General features: G+C 44.0%; 2 protein-coding genes across 3 annotated transcripts in view; one reads left to right on the top strand and one right to left on the bottom strand.

Moving 5' to 3' along the window:
- Positions 1-3,202, top strand: part of CASKIN2 (CASK interacting protein 2) — a 53,763-nt gene extending 50,561 nt beyond the window's left edge. Inside the window, exons 19-20 of the mRNA XM_018561548.1 lie at positions 1,653-1,893; positions 2,998-3,202. Of these exons, the coding sequence (XP_018417050.1) occupies positions 1,653-1,893; positions 2,998-3,094 (338 nt within the window). The 3' untranslated portion in view covers positions 3,095-3,202. The remainder of the gene's footprint in view (positions 1-1,652; positions 1,894-2,997) is intronic.
- A 2,097-nt stretch (positions 3,203-5,299) lies between these two features.
- The window catches only part of TMEM94 (transmembrane protein 94), a 42,057-nt gene continuing 23,505 nt past the window's right edge, over positions 5,300-23,851 (bottom strand). Inside the window, exons 12-32 of one of the 2 annotated variants that reach the window (XM_018561549.1) lie at positions 22,713-22,817; positions 22,088-22,255; positions 21,811-21,990; positions 19,498-19,792; positions 19,226-19,399; positions 18,921-19,023; positions 18,501-18,718; positions 17,701-17,876; positions 16,172-16,310; positions 15,924-16,039; positions 15,086-15,185; positions 14,896-15,004; positions 14,342-14,531; positions 13,804-13,881; positions 12,862-12,947; positions 9,496-9,577; positions 7,563-7,711; positions 7,372-7,466; positions 7,196-7,289; positions 6,946-7,116; positions 5,300-5,907 (exon numbers count right to left, since the gene is read on the bottom strand). In XM_018561549.1, coding sequence (XP_018417051.1) covers positions 5,835-5,907; positions 6,946-7,116; positions 7,196-7,289; positions 7,372-7,466; positions 7,563-7,711; positions 9,496-9,577; positions 12,862-12,947; positions 13,804-13,881; positions 14,342-14,531; positions 14,896-15,004; positions 15,086-15,185; positions 15,924-16,039; positions 16,172-16,310; positions 17,701-17,876; positions 18,501-18,718; positions 18,921-19,023; positions 19,226-19,399; positions 19,498-19,792; positions 21,811-21,990; positions 22,088-22,255; positions 22,713-22,817 — 2,901 coding nt within the window. In that variant the 3' untranslated portion in view covers positions 5,300-5,834. The remainder of the gene's footprint in view (positions 5,908-6,945; positions 7,117-7,195; positions 7,290-7,371; positions 7,467-7,562; positions 7,712-9,495; positions 9,578-12,861; positions 12,948-13,803; positions 13,882-14,341; positions 14,532-14,895; positions 15,005-15,085; positions 15,186-15,923; positions 16,040-16,171; positions 16,311-17,700; positions 17,877-18,500; positions 18,719-18,920; positions 19,024-19,225; positions 19,400-19,497; positions 19,793-21,810; positions 21,991-22,087; positions 22,256-22,712; positions 22,818-23,851) is intronic. The other variant, XM_018561550.1, reaches the window with a different exon arrangement.

The raw sequence follows: 23,851 nt of genomic DNA, 5'->3' as shown, positions 1-23,851 counted from the left end.
TGAATAAGCAATCCTGTAGATAAAGGCTTCTAATTAGAAACAGAGGTGTATATTGAACACTGCATGGGTCACTTTGCTGCTGCATTAGGGTTTGGACACGGCCCACACTTACAATTGATGTGAGTTGTTATGGGGGTACCCACATGAAGGATCATCGGTGCGGGGTTATCTGGGTCATGGCTCAGGTGAGGGTGCTACCGCCACTGGGAACAGCTTTTTGTAGGTCTCATGTTGTGCTCCCTTTACCCTCCACTGCTAGCTTCAGGGTCCTTCTCAGCTCCTCGCCCTGAAGGATGACATCAGGGAGGAATTTACAGTGGAATGGCGGATTTTATGGAGTAAATGGTTAATCTCTTCGATACTTCTGCTCCCCTTGATTCTCCTCTACCTGCGTTCTTGCTTACTGAGGAGGAGGGATATGAAGTAGTCTTCAGTTCGCAGGAGTCCTCTAATGAATAGGACATGTCCTTTGATGTTTCCCCTAAGCTGAAGGAAACTATTAACATCCAGGGAACACCATCCACACTTGTCTCCACCTGCTTTGTCCCTTCTTAAGGACATGAGTTTGGGGTCCTTTAAAAATGCCTTAACCTGCTAAAATGTTTCCTTTTTCCTCGCTTTTACAGCCTGTGTTGTATGGTGACTGGTCTCGCCCTGAAAAACTTCCCACCCACTAAACAGTTTGCTTGGCCGTGTCCTCTCGAAGACTGCTTCCTTAAGAAGTGCGTGGTCCTTACTGTGGACCACCAAGGTACTGGCCCCTGTCTTGGCCATGCTGCAGTCTCAGGTGATCCCCATAGTAGGGTACTTGGTTTCAGCCCGGTCATCCAACATTCAGAGGATGATACAGACCCTAGGTCTGGATAGATCCTGAACCAACAGTAATCGGTGCTTGAGCCCTCCCATCACTGCAAAGTGCCTAGGCCTGGTCTCTGCCACAGGAGAAGTTGTTGTCTCTCCGCTTCCATGTTCAGACCCTATGGCCCAGTGACTGTCTGACCATTTTTGCTTTTGCATTACATTTCTGGGCCTGGTGGTAACCTCCCTCAAGGCAGTTCCCTATGCTGAGGTTCCCTTCAGCTCATCCACTTGTCCATTAAGATGGAACTTGCCTTAGCATGGTGGATGTCCAGTCCGGAAGTCCTTCTTTCCAGTGTCGCGGAAGGTTCTTGTGTCGTGTGCCAGCCTGGGGCCTTCCAGGTCACTTGGTTGTTGAAGCAGTTATGGTTCCTGATAAACATCCTGGAGCTCATGCTTCCAGCTTCAGAGTCTTATGAGTACCTGAGGCCTTGCTTTGTATTAAGTTATCTTATCATTATACGGTCACAGCATTTCTGCTTTTAGACAGAGGAGACAGTCCCTCTGCAATGGATTGTCTGCTGTGCTGCCCGCCTCTCCTTTGGACTGTTTTTGGATGTCCTGAAGGTGAGTATCTTCCTGTGTCCTTCAGTGGATGAGAATGAAAATGGGATTTTTGTGCAGACTATAAAATCCTTTTCTTGGAGAAAAGGATTTTATAATGTAATGTTGAGTACATACAATATTCTGATTATGTTTATTACTCAGTGTGTGTGTTCTGATATGTTTATTACTCAGACATTTTTGAATAAATATAACTTCTTCTCACTTATGTTTTTTTCTTTTCTCTACAGGCTCTCAGGCTCATTTGGTGATATCTGGACCAGAGCTGGTATTACAGAAGCCTTCATGGGGAACAAGTAGTATAGCTACTAATACGAACTCCATATTGTGGACAAGCGATCCGCCTTCTCTCATTAGGGACCGTAACAGCGTGACCCTTCAGAGCAGGGAGAACTCGCAGCTAAGACATTTCCGTTCTACAGACCTACAGAAACCTGAAGAGAGACGAGGACCCAGGGAGGAAAACATCAGGTAACAAGTATATGTAACAGGGAGTCTAGAGGGGAACAAAACCCAATGCCATTTTAGGGTAGCTGTAATGCTAGGCTAGCACCAGAACATTTTCATTAAGCAGCTTCCAATCGCAAAAACAATTGAACAGATTAAGGTAACCTATCAAAAGTTGAAAATGGTTTCATAACTTCAATACAAACTGCCTCTGTGATCAAAACTTTGTATAAGACAAAGCATAATATACAGAATATATGGATGGGGGGGGGGAGGCATTATTAAAAACATTGCTGAATATTTGTTTGCAGTAGTCCAGGTCTGGCTAAAATACGTTCATTGCGGTTACATCTGACATCTCACTATGTTAAGAAATGACTTTTACATATTCCATAAAAGGAGTGCTAATGTCCCAATTTAAAAAGGCAACATGAAAACTAAGACCACCTGGCAAATGTGTCTCCGGCCTACAGTAACACATACTGTAGGCTCCTTATTTATAATTTTCATGCCATAAGATATTTAAGCACCATGGACAGCTGTACTGTGAATGTTTACTTCATGATAACTATTAAAATAGTTGAAAATCCCAAAAAGCTTTGTAAAATTAAAAATGTTTATTTTCAATTAAAAATGTATTAAACTAGTTTTAGCTGGACATATCCTCTTATAGGGCTGGTTCACACCAAGAGTGCGTTCCAGAGCGTTTGGCCTCTGGAACGCACCCTGGCCAGCTCCCTGCAATTAGAGGCGTGGCGGTGCATTAAAGTCAATGGTACCGCAGCCACACCCCCCACAGTGCGATCACCCACTCCCGAAAGCATAGCACATTAGTGCCTGCGTACCGGGTGCGATCTGCATAAATGCTGCAAGCACTATTTTTGCAAATCGCACTGGACTGGAGTGCAGGCACTAATGTGCCACGCGTTTTGGGTGCAGACGATCGCACTGGGGGTGTGGCTGCGGTTTTATTGACTTCAATACCACGCCTCTGAATGCAGGGAGCTGGCCAGGTTGCATTCCAGAGCCCTAACACGCTGGGACGCACTCTTTGTGGTGTGAACGGGCCCATAGTGTATTGCAGGGGAAAGGGGAGAACTTCACATAATGACTGCCTATTTTTTCCAGCAGTGAGACCGCAACACCAATGGCCAAGAACATTCTGGATGACATCAGTACGATGTTTGATGACCTTGCCGAGCAGCTCGAAGCCATGTTGGACTGAGGAGCCCTGTTCACTTTTTTTTTTGGCACTTTAGCTGGGACTGAATAGCGCAGCTTCACTTGGATTAAAACAATCTATTTTAAAACCGTTTCAGCCATTGTTCAAAAACACTTTGCTGAAGTTTGTTACGGATATTTTGGATACTTTGCAGCAGCACTTGGGATGTAAATTGAGGCCTTGAACTGGACCGATCTATATTCAGCTCTGAATGGCTCTTCTAGATGCAGGGTGAAGACACGGATACAAATGGCGGATGTTCTGCTGCCTGTCAGGCTTCTGCCTATACTGCCAACCCTTGTTCCTAAAATGAAACTGTACATGTTTGATTTTCTTTTTCTAAGAAATGTTTATTTTAATTCGGGCCTCCAGCTGTGGTGAAACTACAAATCCCATGATGCCTTTGTCTCTGGGAGTCATGTCTGTGAGAATCTTGCAATTCCTCATGGAATTTGTAGTTTCACCACAGCTGGAGGGCCAGAGGTCCCCACCCCCTGTTCTACACACACATTTATAGTGTAGCAGTGGTGGGTGTTCAGCATGGCTGCTTTTAAAATACAAGACCAAGTGGTAAAATAAGCCTGACCCCCCTTCTTTAAAGGGGTCATTCCACTTTCGCAGGTGAATTTGGGAACATGTAACTTCTGTTCTTGCTAGAAATGTTCTTAGCCTGAAAACATGCAGCAACCAAATCTAAGGATTGGCAAGTTGCACCTATAAAGTTTCCCACTAACAAGATGACAGGAAGAAGTCCACCTTGGCCAATTATCTTATGACCTTCTACCACCAGCCACAACTCGTCAGGGGAACCACTGACTGTCCAACAACTCATTCCTGGCAGCAGAGGACAATTCAGGAGTCGGGAGAAGAAGGGGTGGGAAAGAAACTAACCATTTTCCTTGTAAACCTGGGCAGGAATAAAAAGAGGAGAGCTCTCCTCCATATGTGGCGTACATTAAGTATAAGTCACCATAGCACCTTGTGACCGGAGGTACCAGAAACATCAGTGACACCTACTAGAATAAAACCATTAGGAGTAGGAAAATCACTTTGCCCTGCTAATGACATTCAGACAATACCGCCTCAGACAGTTCAGGTACAATAAAGGGAAGAAATCCCCAACACAGAATTAGTCTGCTATATCCACTCATCAAAATGAGTCTCCAGAGATGGGGGTGGGGTCAGTGAACTCTGCCTCATCTCTGGACCGATAAATACATAAGGAACCCCCAAACACACTGGCCTGAATAGTGGAGTCCTGTGTGAACTGGGACACAAACTGTAGTCACTGCCAACTGCAGCCCTGACGCATATGGAACATCAGTATAGGTAATGAACAGGAAACCTGCGCTGCTTGTCCACATGGACAGCCATCCAGGGTTTCTATATCTGCTCCTGAATTCACCAGTAACTCTAGAGGACTGTAGGAACTTCGAGAAATTCATGGCTGTCACAGGGAGAACACCAGTATAAAACTGGGAAAACCTGCACTCTGTGGACTTGAGAAAATGACAAATCTACCAGTGCCATTGGCTGACTGGTGTAACTATCCAGGATTTCATAGAACCAGAATCAATCTACCAACAGCTGTTCATAGCAGAACTCTTCTAAACAGCAGAGCTGAAGAAAACACATCCACTCCCCTGAGGACACCAGAAAAAAAAGTGAGGCATGTTGGTTGTGGGGGATAACTGTGCTGACCAATGGCTTTTTTTGTTGCAGTGTCCCTTTCTCCAGTAGGTGGCAGTATAACCCAACAGCCGAAGAATTCTTGTGTCCCTCAATGGATGATAAAGGAATCTATATCCTAATGAGAGTCCTAGAGACTAGGCTAATAACCACGTTGTCCACTGTGTGGAGGGGGATTTGGACACCAGTTGGGACACTCTCCTTCCCCAGGGCTGTAAAGGTGGTGATAGACCCAGTTATTGATTATCTACAACAGAGCTGTGTCCTTCAATGAACAAAAGAGAAAAGTGGCTTAGACCAATCTAACGTATCTGTCCCAAACTCCGAAACTTTCATAAGCATCTAGCAATCCTTGCTCAAGGCCATAACCTGACTTCTATGTGAACTTCAGCAACAGACCTGCAGTACCGAAGACCGCCCCACAGAAAGAGTCCCTTTGTACAGCAGCATATACTCACCAAACACCATAACAGAGGTCTATATACATGATTTATTTACACATTTTAGTACAAATCACAGTTCCTTTAACATCATTTTTTTTTTTTTTTAAGAAAATATACATCCATAAAAATAAAAAAACTACTACCAATTAACTCTGTGCACAGGTGCAGCATACAGCACAGTCCAGTGGTTCAAAGGACATTAGAGATTTCCATGCTAGTCAAGCCATGCGTTTGGCACAGAGGCCTGCGGGACACCTATAGAAAAAGAGCTTTGCGCCAAGAGGGTCAACCATGCATGTGTAATAAGGAACGATGCTGGGGTACATAAGACCTGACGCTCCCTTATTCTATCAGTGCAGAAGGGAGAAGACTAGGAGAAGGTGTGTGTGTTAGCTTTCTCCAACTGCTAAATGCATGTAAACAGGCAGGGAGATTGTGGAGGCACAGGAGGTGGGAGGAGGCACTGGTGGTGATGGCTGGTTTTGGTGAGATATAAATAGCTGTATCGGCAGCATCCATCCAACAGTGAGGTCAAACTATACCAGCCCTGTCTGCCTCCCCCTCATCAGATGCTGTGGGGGCAATAGACACCACAGTGCTAAGCTGTGCAATCAGAAGGGAGAGTTCATGCCAAGTTTGGTTTCAAACTGCAGCTTTTGCCTCTTCTGGTAACGGACACGAACCCTGAAAGAAATCAATCAAAGAGCAAAAGGAAGAAGGCAAAAAATGTCCCGTGTCATCAATATTAAATATGTCTCTAGATGATGATTATAGGGGGGAGTCCGTGACATGATCATCATCTCAAAACCATCCTTCACCAGTCAGAAGCGAGGATATTATTGTTATAAAGAAACCATCAGCTCCATTTTGAAATTCTTTATTGCCTTTACCATTTGAAAAGAATTAGGCAGCAGCTAGCGCAATATTTTCAGTTCCACAGACATCTGATGTCCCCTTATCCTACACACAATCATTGGTATGAATAAAACACTTTTTTAAACGGACATCACATGATGCACCTGCATCGGATGAAGACTTTACTCCTGTACATGCTTATAAAGAATCAATGTATACCCCTTTGGTATTGCGAGCAACATTTAATGTCTAAGGCCACCTCAAGCAATTCCAATGTTTACCTGTCTTGTCTTTCTACTTACTTCCCTTTCCAGCCCACCTATGCCTATACTGATATGTCCTTAAAGGAGAACTATGGGGTCAGTGTTTTTCCCCATAGTTCTCCTTAGGGTAACGGGAGGACACAAACTAGCATCCTCCCGTTACCCTAAGCTCAGTATACCGTGAGCTAGAGCTCGCGGTATACTGAGACGCCGCAGCCGGAGCGGATCCCGACTTGGATGACGGGATCCGCCCAGCTGCGTGAGTGACAGCTGGCTCTGCCTATCTAGAGGCAGAGCCAGCTGTACCCGCCCCCTCCCCCGTCCGTTCCGCCAGTCAGCGCTGGCAGATAGGAGAAGGGAATCCAGCCCCTCCCCCTGTCACGGCAGAGAGCCGTGACAGGATCGAGAGGCGAGCGAACCCGGTATGTGTTCGCTCACCTCCCGATCTACTGAGCCGACTTGTGACAGTCTCATTGTCGGTCGGCTAGAACTATTAGGTGAGTGAAAAGCACTCGCCTCATAGTTCTCTTTTAAAAGGAGATCTTCAAAAAGGACACAAAATAAGGAAGGTAAAGTGTTATATGATTTAAAAAAAGATTGGTACCTTATCTCATGCAGTTTGACGATTTCATTGATGATAAGAACAACAAGGAGCGAAAGTGACCCCGTCAGCCATGACAGTAGGGGGATGTCCCAAAGGCTGAACTTTAGAGAAGAATCAGAGTTTGTCCATAGGTGTAGATCCAGGCCTATCTGTAGTCCTTGTGCGACAACCCTGAGACACAAAATACTATCAAGCAGATAGAAAACACACCCTGAACACTGCACAGTATAGAGAAGCACCTAGTACTCACAAGACAGGAAGACTCAAGCTCCACCATATGTTGCTGAAGGGGCTCCTCCTCCATAGAGGTTTAGAACGATGGACATGACTGACTGAGATAAAGACTGGGAAGAGAGAAAGGATATTCAGAGACAAAGTCCATGCTTCACTCACTTTCTCACAGCTTTGTTAGCAGCTTCTTCTTACCCGTGTGTAGGACAATGAGGCAGGCACAAAACTTCTGAGCTATAAGCAGAGCCCCAGAAAAGGATCCAAACCAGTCTGTGGCACCAAGATCATTACTGAAATCAGAGAATAAGAGGTATTAGACATAACCAAGCACATCACCTTCTGTTGGAGGACATCTGTTCCCTTAAGTGGATTCCTAAATGTCATACCTGTAAACTGGAAACCCAGAGCAATTGGTGGTGTTATTGGGGGAAGAAATCTCACAAAACCTCTGCAGCGAGAACCAGAAGCAGGCCAGACAACAGGAGCAGGAAGGGAGGAACTTGAGCAGGAAACATATCAGGAAATAATGCTGAGTCTAATGATGGAGAAAAGAATTATCCGCACATAGTATGAAGAATCGGATTTCAAAGAGTAACAAAGCCAGAGGAATAATAAGCACATTTCTTAATGAAACTACCACGCCCTCCACTGACATCCTCTAGTGAAATCTAAAGATTCCCTGTCTGGACAAGAACATTATTTATCTTCTCTGTTGCTCATTGTCCCCCATCTAAATGGTGTAAATCAGGGCTGTCCAAACTGCGGCCCTCCCGCTGTGGTGGAACTACAAGTCCCATGAGGCTTTGCAAGATTCTCACAGACATGACTCCCAGAGAGAAATGCTTCATGGGATTTGTAGTTTCACCACAGCTGGAGGGCCGGAGTTTGGACATCCCTGGTGTAAATGCAGAGCTGAAGATGGGTGTCTGACCACAGAGAATTTTGGCAGTCTGTGCCCGGTCCTGGTCTCTTTGGCACATAGAAGTCTCTCATTATTTTTTTCGATGGCAGAGCCAAATGCAGCTCTGGCAGTAACTGATTCATGCACTATAGGGCTCTAAGCAAGATAGTAGATTTGGTCTGCCCTCCATCCCTTTAAATAATAGAAATAAGGATTGCAATAGGCAGAGGGAAAGCATTGCATTTAGAAGGTCTTTACTGGCATGCCCCTGTGAGACACAAACTGCCAACAAGTGCATCCTCTGCACACCCCCACCCCTCCCCCCCAAAATATTGTAATTGAAAGCCACACAGATCAACAACCAAAAAAAAAACGACTCAGGATTATGAAGCCCTTAGCACAGGTTAGACCCCTTTAAGGTTTTCATTACTTTCTATATCCCCATCATTGGGATTTCTCTGCATGTCCTATCCCCAGATACACAACAGGAAGTAAATAGAAGTCTCCCCAAAATGGTGGGAAATCCCAACAATGATCGCAGTTGTCAGATTTACCATCCCCATTGAAAGATAACCCTCCCACCCCTATCCTACTAACAACCATAACACTTTGTATTGTCCTCACTTTTGGTGAGGGTAAGGCCTCATTTGCACTGATAAGAGCTGGCCCGTACAGATCCGTGTAGTGTGCACGGCCATATCGGGCCGCTGCCAGGAAGGACAGGTGCTGTGTGTGATTGGAAGTACGCAGCTGTACGCTTACCCGAACTGCACATCCGTGCGGGTGTCCATACTCGTACGCAGACAGGATGGATCCTGTCTGCGTCTCAGCAAGGACACCCGCACGGATGTGCAGTTCGGGTAAGCGTACGGTGGTGTACTCCCATAGAGAAGAACAGGCTGCTGCGTGCAATCACACGCAGCACTTGTCCTTCCCGGGAGCGGCCCGATATGGCCATGCACGCCGCACGGATCTGTACAGGCCGACTCTTAGTAGTGTGAATCTAAATCTCCACAACAGAGACACAACACAGATCACAATATAAACCTGACAGGGACTCTTTACCCTCAATCCCCTCTAACAGAGATTCCTCACCCCCAATTTATTCTATCCAATGTATTGACTAGAATTCTTCATCAACTCCTACATGGGATTGCTAAAAAGGCACCAACAATACCAGCATTATCTTAAATATTGCCCATTCTGAGAACTCCTCAAGCTTTTACATCTTTACTAGAATGTCTTCTCTGCCAGCATGTGATCTGTGTTTACTGGCCTTTCAACTCCCATGAACAGTCAGAAGCCAAAATGTATCAATATTACTTTCATTGATGAACAAAAATAAACAGTTGGCATACAGTGTTCATCTCCAGATCACAGTGGTTAACTACAGATCTATCGATTTAGGATACAGTTACCTTTTTCGGTATGGAACGGAGATTTTTTCCAGTTGCTACGAACATTATGGCGTTGTCAGATGGCTTCCCAAGCAGCGAGACACTGTATATAGAAACAGAGGATGCTTTGCTAATCAGTATTTAACCAGTTCAGCTCTCACACCTGGATACCCCCTAACAACCAGAGCGATTTTTACATTATTACCGTGGGCCTGTTTTTTCAGCAATAACCTTGTCGTCATTTTACAATCTCACAATTTAGTTTACTAACACACTATATTACCAAAAAGTATTGGGACGCCTGCCTTTTCATTCACATGAACTTCAATGGCATCCCAGTCTTAGTCCGTAGGGTTCAATATTGAATTGGCCCACCCTTTGCCGCTAGAACAACTTCAACTCTTCTGGGAAGGCGTCCACAAGGTTTAGGAGTGTGTCTATGGGAATGTTTGACCATTCTTCCAGAAGCGCATTTGTGAGGTCAGGTACTGATGTTGGACGAGAAGGCCGGGCTCGCAGTCTCCACTCTAATTCATCCCAAAGGTGTTCTATCGGGTTGAAGTCAGGACTCTGTGCAGGCCAGTCAAGTTCCTCCACCTCAAACTCGCTCATCCGTGTCTTTAGGGATCTTGCTGTCATGTTGGAACAGGAAGGGGCCATCCCCAAACTGTTCCCACAAAGTTGGGAGCATGAAATTGTCCAAAATGTCTTGGTATGCTAATGCCTTAGGAGTTCTCTTCACTGGAACTAAGAGGCCAAGCCCAACCCCTGAAAAACAACCCCACACCATAATCCCCCCTCCAACAAACTTTACACTTAGCACAGTGCAGTCAGGCAAGTACCGTTCTCCTGGCAACTGCCAAACCCAGATACGTCCATCGGATTGCCAGACAGAGAAGTGTGATTCGTCACTCCAGAGAACACGTCTCCACTTCTCTAGAGTCCAGTGGCGGCGTGCTTTACGCCACTGCATCCGACGCTTTGCATTGCACTTGGTGATGTAAGGCTTGGATGCAGCTGCTCGGACATGGAAACCCATTCCATGAAGCTCTCTACACACTGTTGTTGTGCCAATCTGAAGACCACACAAAGTTTGGAGGTCTGTAGCTAATGACTCTGCAGACAGTTGCCGACTTCTGCGCACTTCAACATGCGCTGACCTCGTTCTGTCATTTTATGTGGCCTACCACTTCGTGGCTGAGTTGCTGTTGTTCCCACTTGCTTCCACTTTGTTATAATACCACTGACAGTTGACCGCGGAATATTTAGTAGCAAGGAAATGTCACAGAACACCTGAATCCAAAGATTTGGAGGGGTGTCCCAATACTTTTGGCAATATAGGGTATGTATTAAGATTGTAGTCCATCATGGTACCGACCTTGGATTGGTGACTACTTTACAACACACACAGGGACTAACTCCTGAGTTTAGGGTCACTTTAAAGGAGAACTATGACTTAAGGGCAAATAAAAATACCCCTTACCTTGATTGTAGTAGCATCGTTCCTTTTTTTCTAAATTCGCAGCACATCACAGATAAAACCCTCAAAGCTGTAGTAAATGGCTGTCTTCAGCCATGCTCCAAGCTCCTTTCCTCTTAGGGGGCGTTAACATTTGATCCAGCCCGCCCACGGCTTTTTTTTCAAATGATATCATTGCTGTGGCCGCGCTTCCTCTCATCGTGCACAGCTGTGTTTTGTCAGCTCGTGCACGCAGGCTCCTTCCCCTCTCTCTCTCTCTGCATGCCCTGCGTGACGCTGACATCCTCAATTCACTGGGGATCGCTGAAGAGAGGGGAAGGAGCACTCTCTCTCTCTTCAGCATTTACTACAAATCGTAAAGTCCATATATGGTAAATGATGTCACTGGAGATCCCTGCTGATCGGATCCGATCAGCAGGGATCTCCAGTGCTTCCTATAATGCCCTCTTTCAGTGTTGTGAAGTCTGCTCTCATCCCCCTTCCCAATCACTTGGTTGGTGTCTTCCAGGCCCAGAGTTCAGAACACATACACAGTACATTGTGCGGTGCCGAATCATTCCCCACATCTGCAGGACATAGAGTGAAGCTGGGTGTTGAGATAATGTAAATCCAGCTTGCATGCATAGCAGTTACCTCGTCCCCGTATGCCAGCTCCTTCCCCCCTCTCTCTCTGCTGACAGATCGTGGATCGCTGATGACAGAGGGGAAGGAGCTCTCTCTCTCTCTCTTCCGCATTTACTACAAATCGGAAAGTCCATATATGGCAAATGATGTCACTGGAGATCCCTGCTGATCGGATCCGATGAGCGGATGCGATGAGCAGGGATCTCCAGTGACATAATTTACCATATATGGACTTTGCGATTTGTAGTAAATGCTGAAGAGAGAGAGAGAGAGCTCCTTCCCCTCTGTCATCAGCGATCCACGATCTGAGAGAGAGAGGGGGGAAGGAGCTGGCACACGGGGACCTGCAGGTAAGGAGAGAGCTGCTGCGCATGTCCATATATTCGTGGACGCGCAGCAGCTCTCAAGAATCACTGTCAGTCATCAGTGGGGAGGATCCCGTCAGATACGTCAATATGTCTTCTCATTGCGGCGCTTAGCCCCGCCCACCACCTAAAATAAGGTTTTACAGCCTTCCTGTGCATTTTGGCTAATTACAGTAAATTACATAATTTACTTATTTAGCCTAAGGAATGCATTCATAAAAAAAGATGGAACCCCATAGTTCTCCTTTAAGGAACCAAAGTGAAAAAAAATAAAATTATGGGATATATGTGGCTATCCACTCCTGGACTAGCTCCACCTTAAGATTACAGCAGCTTCTGAGGAAATTCTTAAATGTCCTGTTTGCCTATACCCCAAAATTTTTATAAAATTTTCTACTTTTTGGAATAACGAGTGAGAAAGGCCAGTGTTGCCCTTTTCTGTTTATGAGTACTGAAATATTTGAATGTTGCTCCTTATGTATCATCTCCTCATGAGTACTGTTAATCTTTTTATATGCCGGATTGCATAATTATTACCCTAGTATGTCGATTTGTTCATCTGTTTCCGGCTGTTTATTAAGTTGTTGTAATGAATGTCTTTGATCAGAGATAATACATAGGCACGCTTGTCTATTTACACATGTGACTTTATTCCATGCTTAATCATAATCTTAATTATACAAGGTTCGTAATACGTACAATGGAACTCTTTACAAAATGTAAGGCATAGTTACTTGGTGTTCCAGACTGTACGTTATATTAGTTTATGCTTATTTCTATTTTTGTATGTAAAGGAAAACTTAATAAAGTAAAAAAAAAGAAAGCAAAATAAGCCAAAATGATTGGCAGGAAAATAAGAGTTAAGGATAGAAGGTAAAGAAGGAGCTTAATTAGGGTAAACTAAAAGGAGTTACTCACCTGAGTAACGGGTAACAGAAGCAGGACAACCATAAAATATCCGTAGTGCTCAGTAAAGGAGGTAGCTGGAGCAAGCAGGCCAGAAACTAAAGAAGAAAACAAACTTTCATATAACTTCCATTACACAAGGTGTTCAGAAAATAAAAAAGTTTCATCAAAACTGAACTTTGGACATAGAAACAGATCCACAAATCGAATGCATATAAGTGAACTTTTTTTTTCTACTGAAGGATTGGTATTTCTATTCAGCCAGTCTTCTGATCCAAACCCCCCTGCAGACAGCACAAGCAGGTCCTGGTCCTCCCCACAGGCTGACTTACCATGCCTTGTTGTGTACTGGGTCACTGTGTGAAAGCAGCCATCAATTTCAGAGCCTCTAGCAAGAGCAGTGAGCAGCACACTATTAACATCACTACATTTCACTCAAAATCTCCTGAGAGTAAGAAGGCAGAAGTGCCTTAGATCTACCCTGCCGGTGCACAGCTATCAGGCTGTAGGCTCAGAAGTACTTAGGCACATACCAGGAACTGCACTGCTATTTTCAGGAGGGATGTAAAAAACATTTCTAAATGTTCCCCCCAAATGTCAACTCTTCACTTTTGAGTTCAGGTCCACGTTAATCCTGTTATCCTGAGGGTACGTTCACAACAGATGCAGTGCGTTTCGGCCCGATTCTGGCCACAACGCACTGTATCGCATTGCAGCCGGCTCACTTTTTTGCGGGGCAGGAGGGGGCGTGGCGGGCCATTGAAGTGAATGGCACCGTAGCCACGCCCTCCGGCCGCAATGCGATCGTCTGCACGGGATCGCAAGGCACATGCATATATGCATACTGACAGCGGGAAGGAGTTCATGTTTTAATTAACACAACTGAAATGTATTTTTACATCTTGCCTGGAGTTCGGCTTTAACATGATTTTTTTTAGTTACTGTCTCACTTACCTGTACAAGGACGAGGGTTAACTGACATTGTAATAGAAATAGGAAGCATTTCCTTATACCATATGTAGCGTTACGAGCCTGGAAAACAAACCATAATGAACAATGCTCATTACATAGAAAGACAATTAGCTGCCAATACATATGATCTGCTGAGAAACCAGTTGTTTTCTTCTAAGCCATCATAGGCTGCTTATAAATTGCAAGTTGGTGACATTGTTCCAAGGATCATACTGCCTGTGTTCTATCTAAAGTTCCAACTTATCGAGTTCTCCAACTGCCTGACTTCCGGTTTAGTTAGAACGAAGAGGTTTGGCCAAGAAAGCTCTTCTGCACGAGCGCCAGCCGCGGCATTGACCTATACACATACACCACAGCAGTGAAGTATGAAAATGAACTAGGATCACACTAATCCAGCATGTTATTAATCTCAGGTGCCCCACTCAATATGACTGCCGCTTGAGTGGGGCACCTGAGATTAATAACGTGCTGGATTAGTGTGATCCTAGTTCCCCGTGCCTTTGTGGAGTCTGTTACTGACCTGTTCAATAAGACGGATGATGCTAACACTGTCCTCATTTCTAAAGGACATGGAGCAGGCCAAGCTGGTCAGAGCAGCAGAGAGATGTAGTGGAGACGGATCCTCTGAAATGTTTGTCATTAGAGGGCCACTAACGTATCCAAACATTTCCCATGAACAGCGAGAGGGGAATAGCGGGTCCAGAGAAATGCTATGTGAGATGCAAGACAAAACTTGAGTATGAACCAGAAAAACAGAAGACAGGCATAGCAAAGGAATACAACTGAGGTAATATCACATATCAATTCAAACAAGGAAATTTCCATGCAACTGCTGCAGCTATTACAAAGCCATCATGGTACAAGGCTACTCCTGAGCACTTTCAATAAAGGTAAACAACATTTTAACTGACTTCTGAATACTATGGAGGTACTGTACTGCACTGCTTTTCGTGGTATTTAAGTATTTCAAGTGAAATTAAATCAGCAGCACTTCACTTTGAATCCAATCAAATGGCAACCGATATAGAAAATAAACAAAGATAGGGAGTAACTGCAGTAAGGAATGCAGCTGACCTGATATCACTCTGTAAGAATAAGTCACTGTTTCTGAAGTTTGCAGAACTTCCCATACAGCAGGTCACCTCCCCATACTCCTGCATGATCTGGATCATCTCATACATAGCTAGGGAACAAAGGAATATTAGCAAAAGAAAAACTCCAATAAACCAAATCTATCTTTTACAGCCTTCTCTGCTTTACCCACTTTCTGGTGTACAGTCTGTAAACAGCGGTACCAGCAAGGGAACATTATCAATGTTCTGCAGATGAGGCCTTACTTGATGGATACCACGTGGGAGCTTTGCCTATAGATAGATAAGGAAAATTAGTGCAAAAGATTACCCCAAAATTTCAAGTCCTGAGCTACTAGCCAGGCCTTTAGAGTTACTCGCCACCAGTTGCCCCACCTAACCCCTACGCGGCCTTAACTCCGCCCCTAAACACACCCTCTTAAATTATGTTATGATAGTTGCCACTTCTAAATGGCAGATTAGGGATTCCTGCTGCAGGAAAACGCAAATTCCTGACACAAGAATACCTAATCGTACTTGAAATATAGGCGAGAATGGGGCCTAATATACACACACAAATAATACATCCCCCCCCCCCCGCAAGCCCCCTCACCTGCTTACATCTTTGTAGGGAGGGGAGGAGGAAATCTCTGGTGATCCAGTGGTGATTAGACCTTACTAATCCATCCTTTCGTCAGGAGCTCAGAACTGTCAGAACGCTGGCCGAAAGGATCCGAGTGCCAGCAGTGACAGGAGCAACTCTGCGGTCTGCATACAACGGAGATGCCGACCGTGTATCTGCTCCTGCAAGTCAGGTACCCGGTCCATGACCTTGAGCCTGACTTGTAAGCTGACTGCGGGCCACATAGTTCCGGTTCGCGGGCCAGAGACCCCAATTTCCACTCGCCCTCACTTTATTTCCAGTAGCCAAATGCGAGCAGGCAGATGGAAATTTTGGACCCTGCCAAAACTTAAAACAGCCATTAACGCTCAGTAGCTCAGTCAAAGTAAAAAATTAAAGTTTTTTCTTACTCGATTTGAATCCTCTAGAAAACTGGGAACATCACTATCTGTAGGATGAAAACTAATCATATCTGAAGGACCCTCATCATCCATCAGTAGCAAGACCTCTGCATCTTCTCGAGAACCTAGAAGTGTCATGAGGAAACCAGTCATTTGTTTGCACAATTACTAAATCACTGTCCAAAGACAAAAGCGAGATGGCAGGATAGAGAACATTGTGAGGAGACCATGCCACAAGAATTACCATTTTTGCTCACCCTGATGTAGGTCATCTCGCAGAGATCCGGCATTACTGGGACTGGATGGTGGTACCATAGATCCAGTCCCGTGACCGTTTGGAGTTAGAGAAATGTGACAGTTCCATCCAGTCTCTAGGCCCATCTTCTCTGCGAATACCTGAGTAGACAGTAAGAACGTGTACATGACTAAACATAAAAGAGTTTTCTGGTTAATGTTTAGATTGCTCCAATCCCCACTTGAACCTCTTCAATACTGGTTCCTATAAATTCTACAGGATACAGAATGCATCTTAATATGGAAGCATCTATATAGCTGAGCCACATCCCTCCGTGTTTATATTAGTCCTTTACAACCTACAATAGGAGGTAGTCAATCTGGGCACTCCAGCTGCTGCAGAACTACAAATCCCATGAGGCATTGCAAGAGTCTGGCAGCCACAGGTATGACACCTAGAAGCAGAAGCATAATGGGATTTGTAATTTCATCACAGATGGAGTGCCAAGGTTGCCTACCCCCTGATCTACAAGTTTAACAACCTGTCTTCTGCTTTCAATCAATGAGGTGTATGAATTGAAAACATATTAGTTATTTCTCTCACCTCAATAAATCATAACTTCAGGTCTACAAAATGACTATGACAGCTGTTCAATGGACTTATCACAAGGGGCCGTTTGTCTTATATCTTCTCTGCTTTAATATGGTATCTGCCTCAAATTCATAGTTCTGGCACTTTTGATTTGTTTAATAATGTAGCAGTGTTGCTATAGGGAACAGAATTAACAGTTGCACCCTCATCTCTAGGTCCGCATATATATGAGGAAATAAAGTGTATAAAAACAGACGAGGAAGATTTGCACTTAGCAGAACAAATTACATTTAACATTTCAGGAGAGCTCTGGCATTCATTTAGGCTGTTTCCGTACTTTTAATAAAGATGGCTTTACTTGAGATCACCTTAACCTGCTTGGTTTTTTTTCAGAAAGCAGAATTAATCCCGTAAATTCAGGTGAACCTGTGATTTCCCCATTGCCGTTAATTGGAGAGAGTAACATTAACATGCTCCTTCACATCTGGAAGTATCAGCAATTAGCAGAGCAGTAGGGGAGAAAAGCATATGCAAATATGTACTGCTGGGGAATGGGGGGGGGGGGGTGTCACGGTACAAGTCTGTTTATGACTTTTTCACAAAGTATTCTGGTTCCATGGAAAGTGAACACAACCTCTCACACAGGTGGCTGGGTGAGAACCAACAACTATGAAGATTGTCCATTTTACAGCTGATAATTTTTTTGAAGGGGCCAATATGTTTGATTGGTTCCATTTGTTTTCACTTATATTTTGACAAGTTTCACTTATTAGGGGACAACTCTTTAATAAAACACAGGACACAATTGTGATTATAATCCTATTTTTTGTATTCCTTTTACCACACACAGTATTGGATCATCTATTCAAAATGAAAACTGTAATTGTATTCCTCTTTCTTGGGGATTCCGTAAAAACCTTATTTATATTAAAAAAAAAAAAGTAAGACTTCCTTTCTTACCTTGCTCCTAAGTTCATCATCCATGGAGAAGTACACAAATCGGATGCAGGCATTCACTAAACCATCTATAAGACGCACAATATCCAGACGAGCCTGGTACTGTGACGAGACCATCCCCATAAAGATTTGGCCACCGAGAGCCTGTGTAAAATCCTCTGGGACTTCTCCAATGCCTTCTGCGTTAAAGTAGAGAAAACAGGACAAGAGGATACAAAGAGAGGAAGTAGAAACAAAGGGAAAAATCAGAGAGAGCATAACGAGGAACTGCCAAGATGCAATGATGTATTCCTAAACGGCCTTCAATTCAATAATCTTACTAGTAAGCCTTAAACTATGTGATGATGATCTATCTGACCTACACAGTCTTACAATAGCAGAATTTGTTGCTATGGTTTACTGCAGTTAATAAGAAGTCTTTATTACATAATACACATATTTTAAAGGTAAACATTTTCTTCTAGAAATATGGAGACTTCCATTGTTAAGTTCTTCAGAACATGTAAGCTGCCTGGCTGTTATGCTGAACCTTTTGCTTAAATGCTTTCTGCAATCACTGACCCAGAATCACCATGCACATCAGCAAAGTCAGTGAAAGTTCATAAAGTCCTTATCTGCATACTTGCTCTGGAAAAGTCACCCAAAGTACAGATTCAAGAGAATCAACATGACAGCCAGGTATATAGCATTTGCAGAAGGAGTACGCAGCAATGGTAGCTATGATGCTTTCCTTTAGGAAAGATGAAAAAGATAACATGGTATAGGATGTTTTGCAGCATGTTCAATATTGGTTGCTTGCTCACCATCAGAGCTCCAGCTGTCATGGCGGCCAGAAGGTTTCAGTGGCACAGTTCCCCCTAAATCAAATGACGCTGGTATGGTGCTGTGACCAGGAGCATGGTGCATCTCTATGCACTTTCCGTGTAGTTGAGGGGACAGCGAGAAGTGCATGGGCTTGTAGGAAAAGGCAGAGCAGAAACCAGACAAGCAGGCTCGCTGGTAGAAATCCAGCACCTTTTTCCTGAGATACATGATAAATAAGAATGAGTGTACTATGCAGGCAGGAAACAGACATGCACAACGAAATTAGCAAATATGAACTGTGGATTACAGAGAAAAGCTAAAAGGCAAATGGAGAATTGAAGACAAGCTTTTGCCACATTTTAAAAATATACGCATTTTCTAAGGATCCTGCCATTAGGAGATAATATTAAGAGGCGTACCTGTCAGACCCAGAGAGAGGGTAAATATCAGCTCCGTCCCAGAAATCGGTACAGGCTTCAAGGATAATATCAGCTGTTCCATGGGACAGCATCTGCTCTGTGTCTGAGAGTTACAGGAACAACAAGTGAAAGTTATCAATATATACAAAGATAATAAAAAAAAGATAATAATAAAAAAATTATGCTAGCAGAGGAATAGAAAGGCATAGAACATGGCTACAAAGGAATATTACATACAAAAGAAAAGGCATGCAGTGTAATGCTTTAAGTGGCCATCAAACAAGAATGAAATTAAGTCCACTTACTGGATGTGACATCCTTGACAAAAAGGCTGATCATTTGGCTGAGCGGCGGTCGTCGCTTGGGACCCGTTTGAAGCTTGCAAAGAAGAGACTCCTTCACAGTTTCATCACTTGGAAGGTGATACAGAGCAACATGATTTTGCAGTTTAAACAAGTCCTTGGCTCCAGGTGTGAAACCTACATATAAATCACAAGGTAAATGAGCAAAGTGAGAAAAATAATTAGCTATTAAAAAAGTAAACATTAAAAGGGAGATAATATTAAATCAATCATACCGATGAGCCTAGAAAAGTCGCAGAGTCCCCATGGGATATGTCCTGGGAGCACAGAGCAGTGGGTTTCTTGAAGGGCAATGTGCTTTAAATGATCAGAAAAGCGACAAAGGGTGTTGGTCACATTTGGGTTACAGAGGTTGAGCAGCACATTAAGACCCAGAGGTTTCAAAGAGCTCAGGTGAAGCGGCCAGTTGGACTCATCAAATTGGATACTTTGAGGATTCTGCTGGTCCTGCGACAACCGGAGCATCTCTAGATGGCAGTCACAAACAAAATCATCCGCCTCGTTGTTTAGCTACAAGGAAAGTACAAAAAGTACAAACGATAAATACAGACAACAAAAACATATGCATACCAACATAGGGACATGGTTAAACCTTAATTTATATATTTTTAAGACCGAGTACCGATGCTTTTGATCAAGTACTCGCAGATACCAATTACCGATACTTTTTCTTAAAAGGGACAGGTCACATTTTTTCTAAAGCAATACAAACTAATGCTTTAAGGTCACTTTCTTAATATTATGAATGCCGGGCGCTGCGTCATTACACGGCGCCCGGCTGCCGGATTTGCTAGCTTCCTGACCAATCGGGAAGCCGGGCAGTGCGTCATTGCACGCTACCTGGCTTCCTGATTGGCCGGGAAGTCGGCTCCATGCTCTCTCATCACAAGTGATGAGAGAGCATGGAGCCGTTTCCTGGCCAATCAGGAAACCGGCAGCAGGTAATGATGCGCTGCCCGGCTTTCTGATACAGGAAGTACTCGTGCTAGGTATCGGAGCATTTGGCCGAGTATACTAGTATCCGTATCGGTGCATCCCTATTATCGACAATGGCCACCAGGAGTAATAGAGAGGGTGAATCTCCCCATCAGTTACACGACAATAATACAAAAAAAAAAAAAACTGACAAAGGTTTTAACCCCTTACCATTCTATCTAAAATTATAAAATGGCTTTCGATTGACTTTAAAGTGCATCAGTATGTTGGATGTATGCATTCCAGTTGTTATACAGTGTGGAACACAAATTAATAGAGGTGCGCCGAAATAGAAATTTAAAAACTGAAACACAAAAAGTCAGGCTGAAACCGAAAATGTTTTTAATTTTTTTCAAATTTTAATATTTTATTTTTTATAAACTTTTACATTTTTTTATATTTATTTTTATTTATTTATTAATTTATTAAATATTTTTATTTTTTACTTTACTTTTAGGGGTTTCGGGGAAATATCAGGGGTCTAAACAGACCCCTGATATTTCCCTTTTAAAATTCAAAAAGAGATTTAGAACACAGAGTCCTCAATCTCTTTTTCTGCATCCCCTGTTATAAATGATCAGGAAACCTCTATACTGAGTGTTCCTGTTCATTCATAACATGAGGACATTGAGTATGATTACTATAACTACAATTATGAATGAACAGGAGGGGATGTACATCACTTCCCACTTATTCTTAATTGAGGATATAGTCAACATACCATGTCCTCAATTATCTAAAAACACACATTTTTATTAACACACACACAATTATCATAAAAACACACATCGCTGAGTGTTTGCTCTCGCTCTCCTCTCTGACACGCTGTCACAGGAGGCTGAGCGAGCGGAGCAGAGCCCAGCCTCCTGTGACAGCGTGGGCTGTCTTCGCCCCCACACTGCTCTGCCGGACTGTGATAGGCGGCTGAGCGGTGTGGGAGGAGAGACACCGGCCGCTCACAGCGCTCTCCTCCTGCAGCGCTTGGCCGGCTGACACTTTCTCTCCTCACCGCTGGGACACAGAGCTGCGCCCAGTGGGGAGGAAAGAAACCTGGGATGTATCGGCAGGAAAATGGCACTTTCGGCATTTAGCCAAAAGTGCCATTTCCGGCCGATACGTTTCAGCGGCCGATATATCGGTGCATCCCCACAAATTAAGAATTTAAAGCAGTAGTGAACATAGTAAGCATACTTGCACATTTTCATACACTTACAAATGTGACCTTCTGCAGCTCTGTTGGATCCATCTTTGGTCCTGCCGCAACCACTTCCGGGTTCTGTGGCCATGGGGTGGCCACTGATGATGTAACACACAGCAGTTACAACCTGCCCGGCATCAGGCCCATTCACGGTATCTTAAAGATGCCATGAATGAGCAGTGTGCACACTGCACAAAGTATGCATCGTACAGTGTACACACAAAAAAAATAACAAAAACACTAGAAGAGGGGATACACTTCTGCCAGAAAACCATACCTCCTTATTTTTTTATTTACCTTCTGCTTCAAAAATAGTGAAGAGAAGGCAATAAAGAAATACTACAGAATAAATTACCTGCCCAGCAGTGTCTTGACTGAAGCTTACATTAGAACCTGAGGGATGTTTGTTTCGGCTCTGAGGCTTTTTCTGTGTATCAGTCGGTCTGGAGAGATCACTTGAACGTTCATCATTCTCTTGTTCATTCTCCACTTGTACAACATCTGTGTCTGCCAACAAGGCTACCATTTCCTGTGGCTGTGGAGACAAGCAAGGTGAAACAGGAATAGTGCAATGAAAAACATTAAATGGAATAACATTGTCAGGGTGAAAAAAAAAAATATGTTTGTAGCACCTCGTCTCCCACCATCTCTGTTTGACAGTAGGTGTGTAAAGATAGCTGGTCAGTAACATCCTCGTTTCTTTCAGTGGCCTGATCCACTCTACCACTGAAAAACAGGACTGTATCTGGACTGGGATTGGGCCAGGAGAGAACACCTTGCTTGTCTACACAGCAGATGACCTGTAAGACAAGACAACTATTACCCAAGCTGTTTCAGGTAATGTGGATCTTGGAACCATAAGACAGACTTGATGAACCTGGGTTCCAGCACTTCTAAGATCCAAGGTAAAAGTATTCAAAAAGCATCTATCATGAGTCCACCACCTGCAATATACTGCTGTGTGCTCTATATGTCAGTGTGCTGCTGGACAAGACCACCACCAATATTCTCAGGAACTGCCCGGGTGGCAAAATAAACATACTGTATCTGCTCTTTATCATCAGCTAGCCAATTCCTCTGATAATCAGTAGTGTCTGACAGCACATTATTGACCATCATGATTGACGCAATTCACCAAGTGGTGGACATGAGTTGGAATCAAAAAGGGTCACCTTAGATTAGAAATGTTGGAACCATGGCAGTCATCTTGGTTTGACTAAACTGTGTTAATATAAAATAGTCAAAATTCTTACTCACTGTAACAGACCCCAGGCCATGCAGCAAACCAGAAGTATATGACAGCGTGTCGCATTTTCCACTTACAACACGCAGGAAGTGCGTACACACAGAGCGCAACATTTCCTGTACAAGAGATTACTGCATGTTATAAACGAGGGAGCTAAAATTAGGAAAGTACAACAAAATACAATAAAAAAACTGAATGCAGGACTTAAAGAAAACTTGGGCTTTCCCAATGCAGGGCAGAGGAATGTTTCCTTTATCCCCCGTGCCCAGCAGATCATACCCAACATACATTCGCTTCCCAAGCACTCTGTTTAGCTGCTAGGAGCAAATAAGATATGATAAGCAAGGAACTCACTCCACATAAAAGCGTTGAGCCAATCACCAAGTACCATGTTGTTACATGGGGAGAGTCCATAGCCTTGTGTAAACTATGGCTTGAACGACTTATAGCTTACACTGGGCTACCTCACAGACTCAGTGAGTTGAAAGGGATCAAAGTAAGGAGAGTAGGAAGGCACCGATATATTGGCCGCCGAAACATGTTGGCCGAAAATGGCACTTTTGGCTAAATGCCTAAAGTGCCATTTTCCTGCCGATACATCGGCGCATCCCTGCTTTCTTTCCTCCACGCTGTGCGCTGCTCTGTGTACCAGTGGGGAGGAGAGAAAGTGACAGCCGGGCGAGCGCTGCAGGAGGAGCGCTGTGAGTGGCCGGTGTCTCTCCTCGCACACAGCTCAGCCGCCTATCACAGTCCGGCAGAGCGGTGTGGGGGCGGAGACAGAAGGCTGGGCTCTCCTCCCTGCAGCGCTCGCTCAGCCTCCTGTGACAGCATGTCAGGAAGGAGATGAGTGCAAACACTCAGCGATCACTGAGTGTTTGTAGATAATTGAGGACATGGTATGGTTACTATATCCTCAATTATGAATGTATGGGAAGTGATCTACATCACCTCCTGTTCATTCATGATTGTGGTTATAGTAAACAATGTCCTCATGTTATCAATGAACAGGAACACTCAGAGGATTCCTGTTCATTTATAACAGGGGAGACAGAAAAAAAGATTGAGAACTCTGTGTTCTAAATCTCTTTTTGAATTTTAAAAGGGAAATATCAGGGGTCTGTTTTCCCCAAAGCCCCTAAAAGTAAAATAA

This window comes from Nanorana parkeri, unplaced genomic scaffold, assembly GCF_000935625.1.
Source record: "Nanorana parkeri isolate BGI_ZX_2015 unplaced genomic scaffold, ASM93562v1 scaffold529, whole genome shotgun sequence".
NCBI lineage: Eukaryota > Metazoa > Chordata > Amphibia > Anura > Dicroglossidae > Nanorana > Nanorana parkeri.
This window is presented reverse-complemented; position numbering and strand designations above follow the sequence as displayed.